Source organism: Haematobia irritans, chromosome 3 (assembly GCF_050003625.1).
Source record: "Haematobia irritans isolate KBUSLIRL chromosome 3, ASM5000362v1, whole genome shotgun sequence".
Classification (NCBI taxonomy): domain Eukaryota; kingdom Metazoa; phylum Arthropoda; class Insecta; order Diptera; family Muscidae; genus Haematobia; species Haematobia irritans.
In genome coordinates this window covers 144,663,241-144,677,319 of record NC_134399.1, presented here as the reverse complement: position 1 = coordinate 144,677,319, position 14,079 = coordinate 144,663,241, and the positions used below count along the sequence as shown (strand labels likewise).

The window sequence follows — 14,079 nt, the reverse complement described above, 5'->3', positions numbered from 1 at the left end:
CGGAATTACCACATTCCTCATCAGCATCCTCTACTTGCAGCAAAACTATCAACCAATTATCAGAATAAATTCAGGCAGTTCACTAAACCCAAAAGTGAGCCACACTTGAACCTTTCGAAAAAAGGTTTAAACGATAGCCGGCTTATGCCGAAATAAATTCGTACAAACATATGTCTTGAAATTTTTAATAATTCAATATTAACAGGTTTTTGATTTCAAACACACACTCACACACATCTTGACTTCAAATTCTAAAAATATTCGCCTACTGGTTTTATGATCATTTCATGAATTTGGACATGAGGTGGCGTGGACAATGCATATAGAATAGCGTTTGAAATATCATGAGGGCTTAGAATTCGTTCTCCCAATTGTTGGCGTAACTCATCAGAAACCATTTCGGTAGCCACTGCACCGGGACTAATACTCTGTTGGAGATATGAGAGATAAATTAATTAGCAATTTAAAAATTAAAAATTGCAATTCCATACTCACTGTAACTTTGAATTTTGTTCCCAAACTACTAAATTCTTGTCTATAAATTTCTGTTATAGCAGTAATGGCATATTTACTGGGTGAATAAATGTTGGATTCTGGAACAGAACCTGCCACTCCCCCTAATACTTTATGACCAGCAATGCTATTGATGAGTACAACATGACCATCAACATTGCGTTCCTGCATCGATTTGAAAGCTCTTTGGGTGCAGCATACCACACCCATAACATTTGTCTGCAATACAGTCTGTATTATTTGTGGATCCATGGATACCATTTGACCTGTTTTTATGCAGCCAGCATTATTCACTAGAATATCAACTCCTCCAAATTTCGATGTAATTTCATCAAAAGCTTTGTTAACCGATTCCAAATTTGTAACATCACATTCGATTGCTGTTAATTGGCTTTGATATTCTCGTGGTAGGGCAGCAATTATTTCTTCAATGCGTTCCTTACGTCTAGCAAGGCCTATGACATTAATACCGGCACTTAATAAATCCTTGACTATTGCCGCACCAATGCCTGAACTAGCTCCTGTAACCACAGCTATTTTATTTTGCCACCGCTCCATGATGAAGAGTTACTTGTATCGGATTTATTATAGTTTTGAGTTATTGAAATGCCTAATGTGTTATTTATAATCGAAATTACAAACTAGACTGCACAGTAGTTTATTCAAAATCATTCGGAGAGGCATAGTTTTTTGTTTTTTTTTTTTAAAAGATAAGATATTAAACTTGAGTATTAATGAAAATGACTTCACATTATTTTACCCGAATAGGGTAAAATGACTTGACATTATTTTATCCCAATTGGTTATTGTGCTCTTTTTTCAAGTCGCATAGATTTTTTATATAAAATAATTGGGAAATGCTCGAATTGGATTATACAGAACGATTATATATATACATAACAGCAATAAATTTCCAATTAAATTTTTATTGGAATATATTTTAAAATTCCATTTTTTTAATTAAAATTTTTTTAATGAAACAAAAATCAATCACAAAAATTAAATGTACCAATAAAGTTTTTAATGGGAATAATTAATTTTTTAATTAACAACATATCCCATTGTTGGTAGAGTTGTAGCGACCGTGAACGTAAACTATTATATATCACCAAACAAATTTGGAGATGTTATCGAAAATGTAAATCTATAATATAGCCGGCCTCCATACCTGTTTTTACTAGGATACTGCTCCGTTACAGGCCATCAGCTGGTTTAAATTTTAAGTCTTGAGATTGTTTCTCCAATCGGCTGATAAAGGAGGAAAACGAAATATTACGCATACTGTTAACAACGTAGGTGGGAATGTGACGGCATGCAAATGGCGTTGGGAACCTCATGTTTCCTGAAGGAAATATACACAAAATAGATAATTTACATATTCTGAAGAATAATTTGACCGAATCTGCCAAAAAAATGGGTCTGGAAGACGGATTTGCGTTTGTCCAAGATAATTGTTACGGAATACTTGCTATAGAACACTAAAAAAGTATTTCCTCAACCTCCGCAGAGCCCGGAAATCAATCTAATTGAACACCTGTAGATATATGAAGACAGAGCTGAAGAACTTTAACATTTTTGGCAAATAAACTCTCAAAAACGTCGTTGTGGATATATGGAGCTCAATTCCCGTAGATTTGACGAAAACCGTAACCCACTAAATGACAAATAGACTCAAGGCAGTAGAAAACACTAAGGGCTACCATACAAAATATTAAAAATTTGTAATATTTAGGGTTTAAACCAATAATTTTTATTTATTTTTAAAATTAAATCTGAATTCATTTTCCTTCTATATTGTAGCCTGGAACTCAAGCTTTATTTTAAGATATAATGCATATGTATTTTTTTGCTGACTGTATGTACTTGGATAATAATTTAAAGAAATATTTCATAACCGTTTATTTGTATTTTTAATATAATTCGCCTACAGGATTTCCTTTTTATACCCACCACCATAGAATGGTGACGGGGGTATAAGTTTGTCATTCCGTTTGTAACACATCGAAATATCGATTTCCGACTATATAAAGAATATATATATATTCTTGATCAGGGAGAAATTCTAAGACGATATAAGCATGTCCGTCTGTCTATCTGTTGTAATCACGCTACAGCCTTCAATAATGGGACTATCATCCTGAAATTTGGCATAGATTCGTTTTTTGTTTGCAGGCAGGTCAAGTTCGAAGATGGGCTATATCGGTCCAAGTTTTCATATAGTCCCCATATAAACCGACCTCCCGATTTGGGGTCTTGGGCTTATCCAATTTGCCTGAAATTGGAAATCTAGTGGTATTTTAAGACCATAAACAGGTGTAGCAAAAATGGGGCGTATCGGTCCATCTTTTGGTATAGCCCTTATATAGACCGATCTCTCGATTTTACTTCTTGGGCTTCTAGAAACTGTAATTGCTTTCCGATTTACCTGAAATTTGAAATTTAGAGGTATTCTAGAACCATAAAAAGGTGTGCCGTAAATGGTGCCTTTCGGTCCATGTTTCGATATAGTCCCCATATAGACCGATCTCCCGATTACAATTCTTGGGCTTCTAAAAACCGTATTATCAATCCGATTTACCTGAAATTTGAAATCTAGAGATATTTTAGTACTTTACTTCTTGAGCGTCTAGGAACTGTATATACTGTCCCATTTGCCTGAAATTGAAAATCTAGAGGTATTATGGGACCACAAATAGGTGTGTCGCAAACGGGGTGTATCGGTCGATGTTTTAATGTGGCCACATACACGCAAAAAAATAATTCTTTCCTCCCAAACGAAATTTTAGACAAGCAAAGTTCGTTTCTCATTTGCTTTTCGCTGTAAGGAAGTGTATTTGGAAGAAAAGTATATACTTTTTGTGATAAACGTTTATTCTTTTCCAGGATGTAAAAACAATTTCATAAAGACAAACTCAAAAAAAAAACATTGTTTTCTTGCTAATTGCATTTTCCCTCACATCTTTCTCACATCCACGAGGTTTTTAGTTCTTAACACCTGTTTCTTGTAATACAAACAATGTAGAAGAAATTATACGATTTTAAAAATTTTTAAAATTTTTTTACCTTTCGCCTGGACGGAGAATCGAACCGCAGACCATGCACTTTGTAAGCCAACACACTAACCACTGAGCTATGTACCTGTTATGGTCATCAATAGATAAATATCCATATAAGTTATATTTATATAGCATAGCTTGCGGCGCCCACGAACCGAATAAACAAAGTTTATTTAACAGAAACAAACATTTAGTTTGGCACCATGGAGCAGTGGTTGCTACGTCCGACTTGCATGCCAAGGGTCGTGGGTTCGATCCCTGCTTCGGCCAAAGTTTTTTTTTTACATATATTCCAGATATGTTCGGAAGATTCCGAAAAAATGTTCAACATTACATTGTAGTATATTAAATGTTGAACTGTAAAATGTGTCTTATTAAAGACCTAAAGTCAGAAAAGAACAGTTTTTGATATAAACGAAATGGACTGTGTTGTTGTTTCAAAAATAACTTTTTTTATTAAAAAAATTAACACTTTGTAACAAACGAATTTTTTTGGTGATAAAAGTGTATACTTTTCGAAGCAATTCAAAAAACTCTAACAAAAGAAAAACGTTTTCGGTACACGTTTTCCAAACGTTTTTTCTTTGCGTGTATAGACCGATCTCACGACTTTACGTCTTGGGCTTCTAAAATCCGTAGTGTAGGTATAGCCCCCATATAGACTGATCTCTCGACTATTCTTCTAGATCTTCTAGAATTCGTAATTTTTACCCAATTTGTCTGAAATTGGAATTCTAGAGATTCTTGAGGACCATTAAGAGGTGTGTCGAAAATGGTGAGTATTGGTCCATGTTTTGGTTTAGCTCCTATATAGTCCGTCTTTATTTCTAGGACTTCTAGAATGCGGCTGACCACAAATACGTCAGCCGAATATGTTATGGTTTGTCGAACAATGTTTTAGCTCGACACACACCATAGACCGATCTCCTGATTTAACTCCTTGGGCTTCTAGAAACCGTAGTTTTTATCCGATTTGTTCGAAAATGTAAATATGCTGGTATTATAGACCTTCAAAAATCTGTATCGCATTTATTTTTAACGGTCCATTTCTCTTCTTGACGGCACACCCAAAGAGAAAATATTTTCCTCCGGAATGAAATTTTAGACAAACGAAATTCCCCTTTCTTATAAAGTATTTTTGTTTAGAGCAAATAATCCGAATTTTTGATAAACGATTCAACGATTGTCTCTAAAATTTGAGTCAAAAGGAAACTTTGCTTGTCTAAAATTTCGTTCCTCAGAAAGAAAACTCTTCTTTCAGTGTATAGCAGGCGCACTGCTCATGAAAATTGCTTGAAATAATGGCGGTAAGATTTCAAATCAAAACGTTATTTCATCATTTGCACGATATGCACGATTCCTCTAAAACTCAAATAAAAATGGTTCTTCTAAATCCAGAATCTGATCTAGTCTTCATAGGTAGAATCTTTAAATTTATCTTCGGGAAGCGTACTGAATCAACTGATTTGCTGGGGAGAATATTTGTCATCAAACCCCCTGAAATTCTATATATATTATCAACTAACGCGCTACGACGAAGACTTTTCAAAGGAAACTATTATAAATATTTGATTCATGGTGGTGGGTATTTAAGATTCGGCCCGACCGAACTTACTGCTCTATATGCTTGTTTTTTTTTTTTTCTTTGGGAATAATCATATAGGTACATATTTTATATAACAATAGAAATATGACTTTTAAATTCTCATGGGGATATTATTCTTATTAAAAATACCAACAGGTTTTTACTGTATAGTTATTTTTATTATTATTTAATGTATATAAAATTGTATAATAATGTAAACAAGTATCCTATAACCTTTTCTTTAATATATTATTAATATATTTCATGGGGATATTATTCTTATTAAAAATACCAACAGGTTTTTACTGTATAGTTATTTTTATTATTATTTAATGTATATAAAATTGTATAATAATGTAAACAAGTATCCTATAACCTTTTCTTTAATATATTGTTAATATATTTCTCCTACGGGTTTAATGATGATTTCATGAATTTGAACATGAGGAGGTGTTGATAACGTGTACAACACGGCATTTCCTATATCATGGGGACTCAAGATAGATTCTCCCAATTTCTTTTTCAGTCCGTCACTTATCATATCAGTGGCTACGGCACCGGGACTAATACTCTAATAACGAGAAAAATTGGAATTTAATTAAGTAAATTGAACAAATGACTATTTTTTGTTTATTTAATAAACCACTTACGGTAATTTTTATTTTTGTTCCCAAGCCCATAAACTCTTGTCTATAAACGTCTGTTACAGCTGTTATGGCATATTTTGAGGGTGAATAAATATTTGTAATTGGTAATCCACCTGGAGGACCTGCCAACACTTTGTGACCACAAACACTGTTAATAATAACGACATGACCATCAACATTTCGCTCCTTCATAGATTTGAAAGCACGTTGGGTGGAATACACTACCCCCATAACATTGGTTTGAAGAACCATATGAATTGTTTCCGGGTCCATTGTGACCAATTGGCCAAGTTTCGAGGTGCCAGCATTATTGATTAAAATATCTACTCCTCCAAATTTACTGATAATTTCATCGAAAGCCTTATTAACAGATTCCAAATTGGTGACATCACATTCTATAGCGGTCAATAGGGTTTGTTGGTCCTTGGGCAAATTGGCAATAATTTCTTCAATTAGATTTGTACGTCTAGCTAGACCTACAACTTTTACACCAGCACCCACTAAATCTTTCACAATACCAGCTCCAATGCCAGAGCTAGCCCCTGTAACAACAGCCACTTTATTTTGCCAACGTTCCATATTGACGATCTAACAAGTAAGAAATTTACCTTAATACTAATTACTAAATATGTACACAAATGGAAGAAAGGTTTTGGTTCATAATTTCGGGGTGAATTGCCAATCATGCTGATAGAGGATTTATATCGTCTAAGATAAGGTAAATAAAATAGTTTCTTTATAACAAGAAAAAAGGGAAATGCGTAATGCATGTTAACATTTTATGATAAAATTTGGCATGTATATCGAGAAAGTTAATTCTACTCCCAATGCAAAGATTCACATAGATCAGAGTAAAACTTTGGCCTCTGTGGTTATGTGAGTGTAAATCGGGCGAAGGATATATATGGGAGCTATATCTAAATTTGAACCGATTCATACCAAAATTGGAATACGAATCCCTGTACAAAATTTAAAGCAAATCAGGGCAAAGCTCTGGCATCTGGGGCCATATCAGTGCATATCGGCCGACCTGGGTTTGCTGTCACCATAACAGAACGCCTTAGCACACTCCGCCACAAACGCCATTGAACATAAAGAGTCGAAAGGTCAATTCAAATGTTTGTGATATGATCGTAATACGACACCAAAGAATAACATTCCTATTGCTTCTCGAGATGTTCTTTATTAGTATGGACGCAAAAATAAGAAACGCAGGTTCAAATCTCACCAGCGGCAATTTTTTTATCAAATATTTTTCTAAAAAAATACTTTTTATGCTATGCATCGTTTTTATTTTTTATTTTCGGCATATATTTTCGTATAAATATATTTTTTCCATTAAAAATCAACAAAAAAGTAAAAAATTCTCGTAATTTGCAAAACCTTCTCAAAAGAACTTCCATGGAAGCGAAAAAGCCAAACGGCACAGGTTTAAATCCCAGCGGGAAAAATTTATTTTTTTATTATTATTTTTTTACTTTTTAATTCATTTTCTATTTTTTTATTTTTTATTAGTTTTCTATTATTTTGTAAAATTTAATTGTCCAAAATTTGCACTTAAAATATTGCAATTTGCACTGATTGCGTTCTTTCTAATACTTGTCCACAAGGACTGCATCGGAAGTAGAAACAAACCATTGCTGGATCCCAAGATGCGCTTTAGAAGAAATGTTTGTGTACTTGTCCAAAAGGACTGCATCGGAAGTTGGAAAAACTCGAGAGGGGATTTTGGGATGGACTTTAAAAGAAATGTTTGTGGAACAACTTCCAATTTTTTTTGCTGGGAATGTGAATGAACATCCACAATCGAATTAATTGGGTTGTGGCAGCAGTGGTCGATGCCAAGGTATCTTAAAACGTCTGTTTTCTAAATTGTACGTTAGTCAATATGGAGTCTATTTTAGATGAATAAGGACAGTTTAGTCTGTCCTTATAAATCACTTTAATTCTTGATCGGTTAATATACAGGATTTTATAAATAATTACAAACCCATATGAACCAATTTTCACATGGTATTTACTGGTCTAACTTTCAAGCGGATCGGATGATATTTGTTCCTCCATGAAACTCAAATCTTGGGGGTCGTTTAATAAACATGTCATTTGGTTTATTTATCTTTTTATATCCAACAAAATAAATTTTTCGTTCGTTCCCCCTTTGATTTGGGGTTATCGATTTATCACAATACCGTTGAAATTTAATTGAAGATGTTAATAACATTAAATTTATAATTATATTGAAACCTATCATGAAACGATTCCTGTTTCTCAAATACTTGTTTCGCAATCTGCATGATAAAATGATAAAATTTTGTTACGGCGCACATTAGTTTAAAAAAAGGCTTGGCAAATTGTTGAAATATATTTTCAGAGTCTATTCAAAATCTTGTACTATATGTCAATAAATCAACAAAACGATGATATAATTCGGTACGATAACGGCATAGAACTTCAACTATGCATAAGCTTCAGTGAAGATGTGTCGTTAAGGTCGCTGCGGTCATCTGGCCGTTAAAGGGAAATTACAATAGTTTCTTATATGCATAATTCGTATATCACAAAAAAAAAATAATGAACATTCGATACATGGGATCTGTATCCTAATTTTAATAGATTTAATTTTAGATAGGTCTCTAAAATATATCTTTATTACAAAGAAGCTGCATCTTTGGCTCGAAATCAATTACCAAAAAAAGAAGGTCAAAACCTTTGAGTCCAAATAAACTTTTTTTGAGTGTACACAAAGTTGTTAAAATCAGGAAAACTTAATATCCTCGTGTACTTTTTAAATGTAATTCATGACATTACACGTACTTTAGGGCCATATAAGTCTATATCGGTCGAAAGATATGTATGGGAGCTATATCTAAATTTGAACCATTTTTAATCAAATTTCGCACATTTGACTATAAAGGGTGATTCTTTTGAGGTTAGGATTTTCATGCATTAGTATTTGACAGATCACGTGGGATTTCAGACATGGTGTCAAAGAGAAAGATGCTCAGTATGCTTTGACATTTCATCATGAATAGACGAACGATCTGCCACAACGTCGAATTTTCAGTGAATGGGCCCTAGAAAAGTTGGCAGAAAATCCGCTTTTTTATCGACAAATTTTGTTCAGCGATGAGGCTCATTTCTGGTTGAATGGCTACGTAAATAAGCAAAATTGCCGCATTTGGAGTGAAGAGCAACCAGAAGCCGTTCATGCATCCCGAAAAATGCACTGTTTGGTGTGGTTTGTACGCTGGTGGAATCATTGGACCGTATTTTTTCAAAGATGCTGTTGGACGCAACGTTACGGTGAATGGCGATCGCTATCGTTCGATGCTAACAAACTTTTTGTTGCCAAAAATGGAAGAACTGAACTTGGTTGACATGTGGTTTCAACAAGATGGCGCTACATGCCACACAGCTCGCGATTCTATGGCCATTTTGAGGGAAAACTTCGGAGAACAATTCATCTCAAGAAATGGACCGGTAAGTTGGCCACCAAGATCATGCGATTTGACGCCTTTAGACTATTTTTTGTGGGGCTACGTCAAGTCTAAAGTCTACAGAAATAAGCCAGCAACTATTCCAGCTTTGGAAGACAACATTTCCGAAGAAATTCGGGCTATTCCGGCTGAAATGCTCGAAAAAGTTGCCCAAAATTGGACTTTCCGAATGGACCACCTAAGACGCAGCCGCGGTCAACATTTAAATGAAATTATCTTCAAAAAGTAAATGTCATAGACCAATCTAACGTTTCAAATAAAGAACCGATGAGATTTTGCAAATTTTATGCGTTTTTTTTTAAAAAAAGTTATCAAGCTCTTAACAAATCACCCTTTAGTACTAATTGTTTTGTTGGTGCAAAATTTCAAGCACATCAGTGTAAAGCTCTTGCTTCTGGGCCCATTATAGTGCATATCGGGAGAAAGATATATATGGGAACTATATCTAAATCTGAACTGATTTCTTCCAAAATCAATAGGATTCTATTTTGACTCAAAACAGAAACTTGTGCCAAATTTGAAGTCGTTTGGACTAAAACTGCGACCTAGACTTTGATCACAAAAATGTGTTCACAGACAGACGGACGGACGGACAGATGGACATGGCTACATCGACTCAGGGACCCAGCCTAAGAATTATTGCCAAATACACCATGTGTCTATCTCGTCTCCTTCTGGGTGTTGCAAACATATGCACTAACCACAGTGTGGCGCAGGGTATACAAATTAACTAACATAAAAGTAAAAAAATTATTGGCGCCAAAGCATAACAATTTTCTTACTATTTTTGGGAAGCGTTCGAAAATGTTCTTCTACCTCAATTCATATTGGACTTATGTGTGCGGTGATTTGAACTTTATATCCATGTTTAGTTCATAGAATGTTTGAGACATACTTAAAAAAGGAAAATTTCATTAGACTGTGCAAAATTTCGAAAAAATAATAAAATTTAACTACAAATAAATATATTTTTTTGCAATAAAAATACAATGCACTCGTGAACTAATTAAAACGAAGAGAGTTCACGTTAGCGCAAAATGTTCACGTTAACGGACTTTGAATTTGAGAACAAAACATAAAGGTTTGGTGGCAGTCCTATATTTCAGACTCACAGTGGTGAACTTCACTCTTATCGCTGAGTGCTGCCCGATTCCATGTTTAATTCAATGACGAGGGGTCTCCTTTCATAGCCGAGTCCGGACGGCGTTTCACATTGCAATGAAACCACTTAGAGAAGCTTAAAAACACTCAAAAACTTCACCATTACCGTTGTAGCAATACCCAGCAAAGAAAATTTGGAAGTTCTTCCAAAGGCACAACTTTAAAAGCACTTCCAGAAGTTGTACTCGCAATGATGTCCTTTATTTCAACTACACAGGAAGTTCTTTTCATTCAATTTTTTATAACATGTTTTTTTAATATTTTTAACCGGTAATTTTAACTTTTTTTGTTTCAAATTGGTTAAAAACAGTTTAAGAATTCATAAAATGATACAAATTATTTAAATTTTGTCGAAAAAAATGCTAAATCCAATTTGAAAAAATTGTGAATTGTGAAAACAGTTTAAGAATTCATAAAATGATACAAATTATTTAAATTTTGTCGAAAAAAATGCTAAATCCAATTTGAAAAAATTGTGAATTTTTCAAAATATTTGAGGCCAAACGTTTCAGACAAGCGTTAGAATCAATTAAAAATTATAAAATATTATAAAAATTATTTATTTGACAAAATATCACAGAATTTTTTAATTTACATCCAAAACATTGAATTCGGATCGCACCTAAAGAAGTGATGCAAATTCAGTGCATCGGCTGTTGAAATGGAGGACTTCCGTCCTATGACAAGCCCATGTTAAATTCATCGCTTCTGCGTCAATTTTGCACCACTTCCGGATCCAAAAAGAACATTTTCATTACTTTTTTGGCGACTGTTTTTTTAAAGGGTAATTGATCCCACGACCGTTTGTATGCAAAGTGGGAATGCTAACCATTGCTCCACGATGGCCAACTAAAGTTATGTTTCTTTACATCGGCTCGTCGGCGCCCAAAACTATGCTCTATAAATATAACTGTTTAACTGAATGTGTTGCTTGAGCGTTGATGGCTATAGCGATAATTGTCTGCTGATGAGAATAACAGCTAGGTAGTCCAGCGTTTAATGTGTTGGCTTACAAACTGTATGGTCCGTGGTTCGATTCTCCGCCCAGGCGAAAGGTAAAATTTAATAAATTTATAAAATCAAAAAATTTCTTCTAAAGGGTTTGTATTACAGAAAAAAGAGGCTAAGAAATGTGAGGGAAGATGCATTTAGCCAAAGAAGATTTTTTTGAGTTAGTTATGAAATTGTTTTTACATCCTGTAAAAGAATCAACGTTTATCACAAAAATCATATACTTTTTTATTTGCAAACAAACTTCCTTACCGCGAAATGCAAATGGGAAACAATGTTTGTTTGTTTGGGAGGAAATAATAATTTGTTTTTTTGCGGGCATTAGAAGACTCCCAATAAATAAATATTCTTCATACATTTTTTTTTAATTATTGAAAATATTCTTTTACTAAGACTTAAGGCTTCAAATCTTGGGTGACGAATATACCATATATTAATAGTCATCATATTTTTATTGCGATCATTGAACTAATCATACAACGAGTTATCACAAAATACAAGGCAAAATCTTTGGTCTAAACCAATTCACCAAGTGGTTTGATTATCATTTCATGGATTTGGACATGTGGAGGTGTAGCCAACATAAATAAGACAGCTTTTGAGACATCATGGGGCTGTATCATACAATCTCCAGCGGCAGCACGTAGATCCTTAAGTAGTATATCTGTATCGACTACACCAGGACTAATACTCTAAGGAGATGAATAAAAAAAAAATCCGCTGCTGTAGTCAAATGTAAATTAACAGATTTGCTCATACTTACCGATATTTTGATTTTCGTTCCTAAACCACTAAATTCCTGCCTATAGAGCTCTGTCAGCGCAGTAAGGGCAAATTTGCAGGGAGAATAGATATTCGTAATAGGTAACCTAAGAGGTATGCCAACAAAAACTGAATGTCCAGCTATACTATTCACCATTATGATATGTCCATCAAAATGACGGTCTGACATTGATTTGAAGGCTCTCTGGGTACAATGGACTACACCCATAACATTCGTGTTCATAATTTTGCGGGCATCATCCAAATTCATTGTGGATAATTGATCGGTTTGACCAATACCGGCATTATTGACTAAAACATCTACTCCACCATATTGTGAGATAATCAAATCAAAGGCTTCATCGACACTCTTGGGATTACTGATGTCACAATACATCGCCGTATATTGGGACCGTTTGTCAAGAGGTAATGACATTTTCTCTTCTTCCATAAGATGCGTACGTCTAGCTAAGCCTATTACCTTTAAACCGGCCATCACAAATTCTTTAGCTATGGCAGCTCCAATACCAGAACTTGCCCCAGTTATCACCGCTACTTTATTTTGCCAACGTTCCATGTTGAGATATATCTGAAAACTGAAATGATTCCATATACAAATATTTTTTCGTCGACCGATTTAATTTGATCTATTTTTAGAAAAAAAAATATTCTATTATTTTACTTATTTTATAAATTATAATAAAAATGCATGCCATTTTATGCAGATTTTTATTTCGATTCACATTTGAATTAAATTGCAATAATATAAAAATGTTGTTGGGAGATAGCGGGCGTTACGTTTTGAATAGGCAGTATATTTGTGCTATACGTTAATTGAAAAGTATACTAAGTCTGTATTTTAATCATACACAAGAGCAAAATTTAAACAGATTCACATCGTAAGTATTTATTAATTTTTTTATTTAGAAATCTATGGATTTCAATCATTACAGGCAACAAATTTTTAAAATAAATTAAATCTAAATGTATAGGGAAGTTGATAAATCTAAATCAACTTAATAAATTTCTGTTTTGTTTCTATACCCTTCGCCACACCGTGGAACTTGGTATGTTACAATGAGTTAGTGCATATGTTTGCAATACCCAGAAGGAGGCGTGGTAGATAGATATGGTGTTTTTGGCAATATTGCTCAGGGCCAAGTCTTGAGTCGATCTAGCGATGTCCGTTTGTCCGTCTGTCTGTGAACACATATTTGTAATTCTATGCCTCAGCGCCGCTCGGGCATAGTTGAGACTAGCTGGCATTTTACTACACTCTTATGTAAATAACTACAATTTTCCTAGTTCAATAAAAGAGAATAGGATAGTGTATTAAATAAATTCTGCTAATTACAAGGGAACATTTTACTAAATCCAAATATTATAACACAAAATTAAAATTTAACAAGTATATACGGCCGTAAGTTCGGCCAGGCCGAATCTTATGTATCCTCCACCATGGATTGCGTAGAAACTTCTACGAATGACATCCACAATCGAATTAATTGGGTTGCGGTATATTAAAACTTCTTAACATCGTTTCTCCAAGTGGCTCCAAAACCAAATCCAAGCTCCAAAACCAAATCCAAAACCTCCTCCAAGTGGCTCCAAAACCAAATCTCGGGATCGGTTTATATGGGGGCTATATATGATTATGGACTGATATGGACCAATTCCTGCATGGTTGTTAAATATCATATACTAACATCACGTACCAAATTTCAACCGAATGTGATGAATTTTGCTCTTCCAAGGGGCTCCGGAGGTCAAATCTGGGGATCGGTTTATATGGGGGCTATATATAATTATGGACCGATTTCGACCAATTTTTGCATGGGTGTTTGAGG

The 14,079-nt window shown here is 34.2% G+C and overlaps 3 protein-coding genes across 3 annotated transcripts; all 3 read right to left on the bottom strand.

Annotated features, from left to right (window-relative positions):
- Positions 1-173: 173 nt before the first annotated feature.
- LOC142229900 (farnesol dehydrogenase-like) lies at positions 174-1,141 on the bottom strand. Its single transcript, XM_075300486.1, has 2 exons — positions 496-1,141; positions 174-428 (listed from the first exon to the last, which is right to left on the bottom strand). Exons 1-2 carry the CDS (start codon positions 1,069-1,071, stop codon positions 252-254), a joined length of 753 nt encoding a protein of 250 aa, XP_075156601.1. The 5' UTR covers positions 1,072-1,141; the 3' UTR covers positions 174-251.
- Positions 1,142-5,548: 4,407 nt separating this feature from the next.
- LOC142230456 (farnesol dehydrogenase-like) lies at positions 5,549-6,383 on the bottom strand. The gene is made up of 2 exons (XM_075301094.1): positions 5,805-6,383; positions 5,549-5,725 (listed from the first exon to the last, which is right to left on the bottom strand). The coding sequence occupies exons 1-2, from the start codon at positions 6,378-6,380 to the stop codon at positions 5,549-5,551; spliced, it is 753 nt and encodes a 250-aa protein (XP_075157209.1). The 5' UTR covers positions 6,381-6,383.
- Positions 6,384-11,878: 5,495 nt separating this feature from the next.
- On the bottom strand, positions 11,879-12,809 carry LOC142230114 (farnesol dehydrogenase-like). The gene is made up of 2 exons (XM_075300749.1): positions 12,234-12,809; positions 11,879-12,162 (listed from the first exon to the last, which is right to left on the bottom strand). Exons 1-2 carry the CDS (start codon positions 12,807-12,809, stop codon positions 11,986-11,988), a joined length of 753 nt encoding a protein of 250 aa, XP_075156864.1. The 3' UTR covers positions 11,879-11,985.
- Between the last annotated feature and the right edge of the window lie 1,270 nt (positions 12,810-14,079).

Coding starts and splice junctions, on each gene's coding strand:
- LOC142229900 (XM_075300486.1), bottom strand. CDS start 1,071: ATGGAGCGGTGGCAAAATAAAATAGCTGTGGTTACAGGAGCTAGTTCA. Junction 429..495: donor GAACAAAATTCAAAGTTACA/GTGAGTATGGAA, acceptor TATCTCCAACAG/AGTATTAGTCCCGGTGCAGT.
- LOC142230114 (XM_075300749.1), bottom strand. CDS start 12,809: ATGGAACGTTGGCAAAATAAAGTAGCGGTGATAACTGGGGCAAGTTCT. Junction 12,163..12,233: donor GAACGAAAATCAAAATATCG/GTAAGTATGAGC, acceptor TCATCTCCTTAG/AGTATTAGTCCTGGTGTAGT.
- LOC142230456 (XM_075301094.1), bottom strand. CDS start 6,380: ATGGAACGTTGGCAAAATAAAGTGGCTGTTGTTACAGGGGCTAGCTCT. Junction 5,726..5,804: donor GAACAAAAATAAAAATTACC/GTAAGTGGTTTA, acceptor TCTCGTTATTAG/AGTATTAGTCCCGGTGCCGT.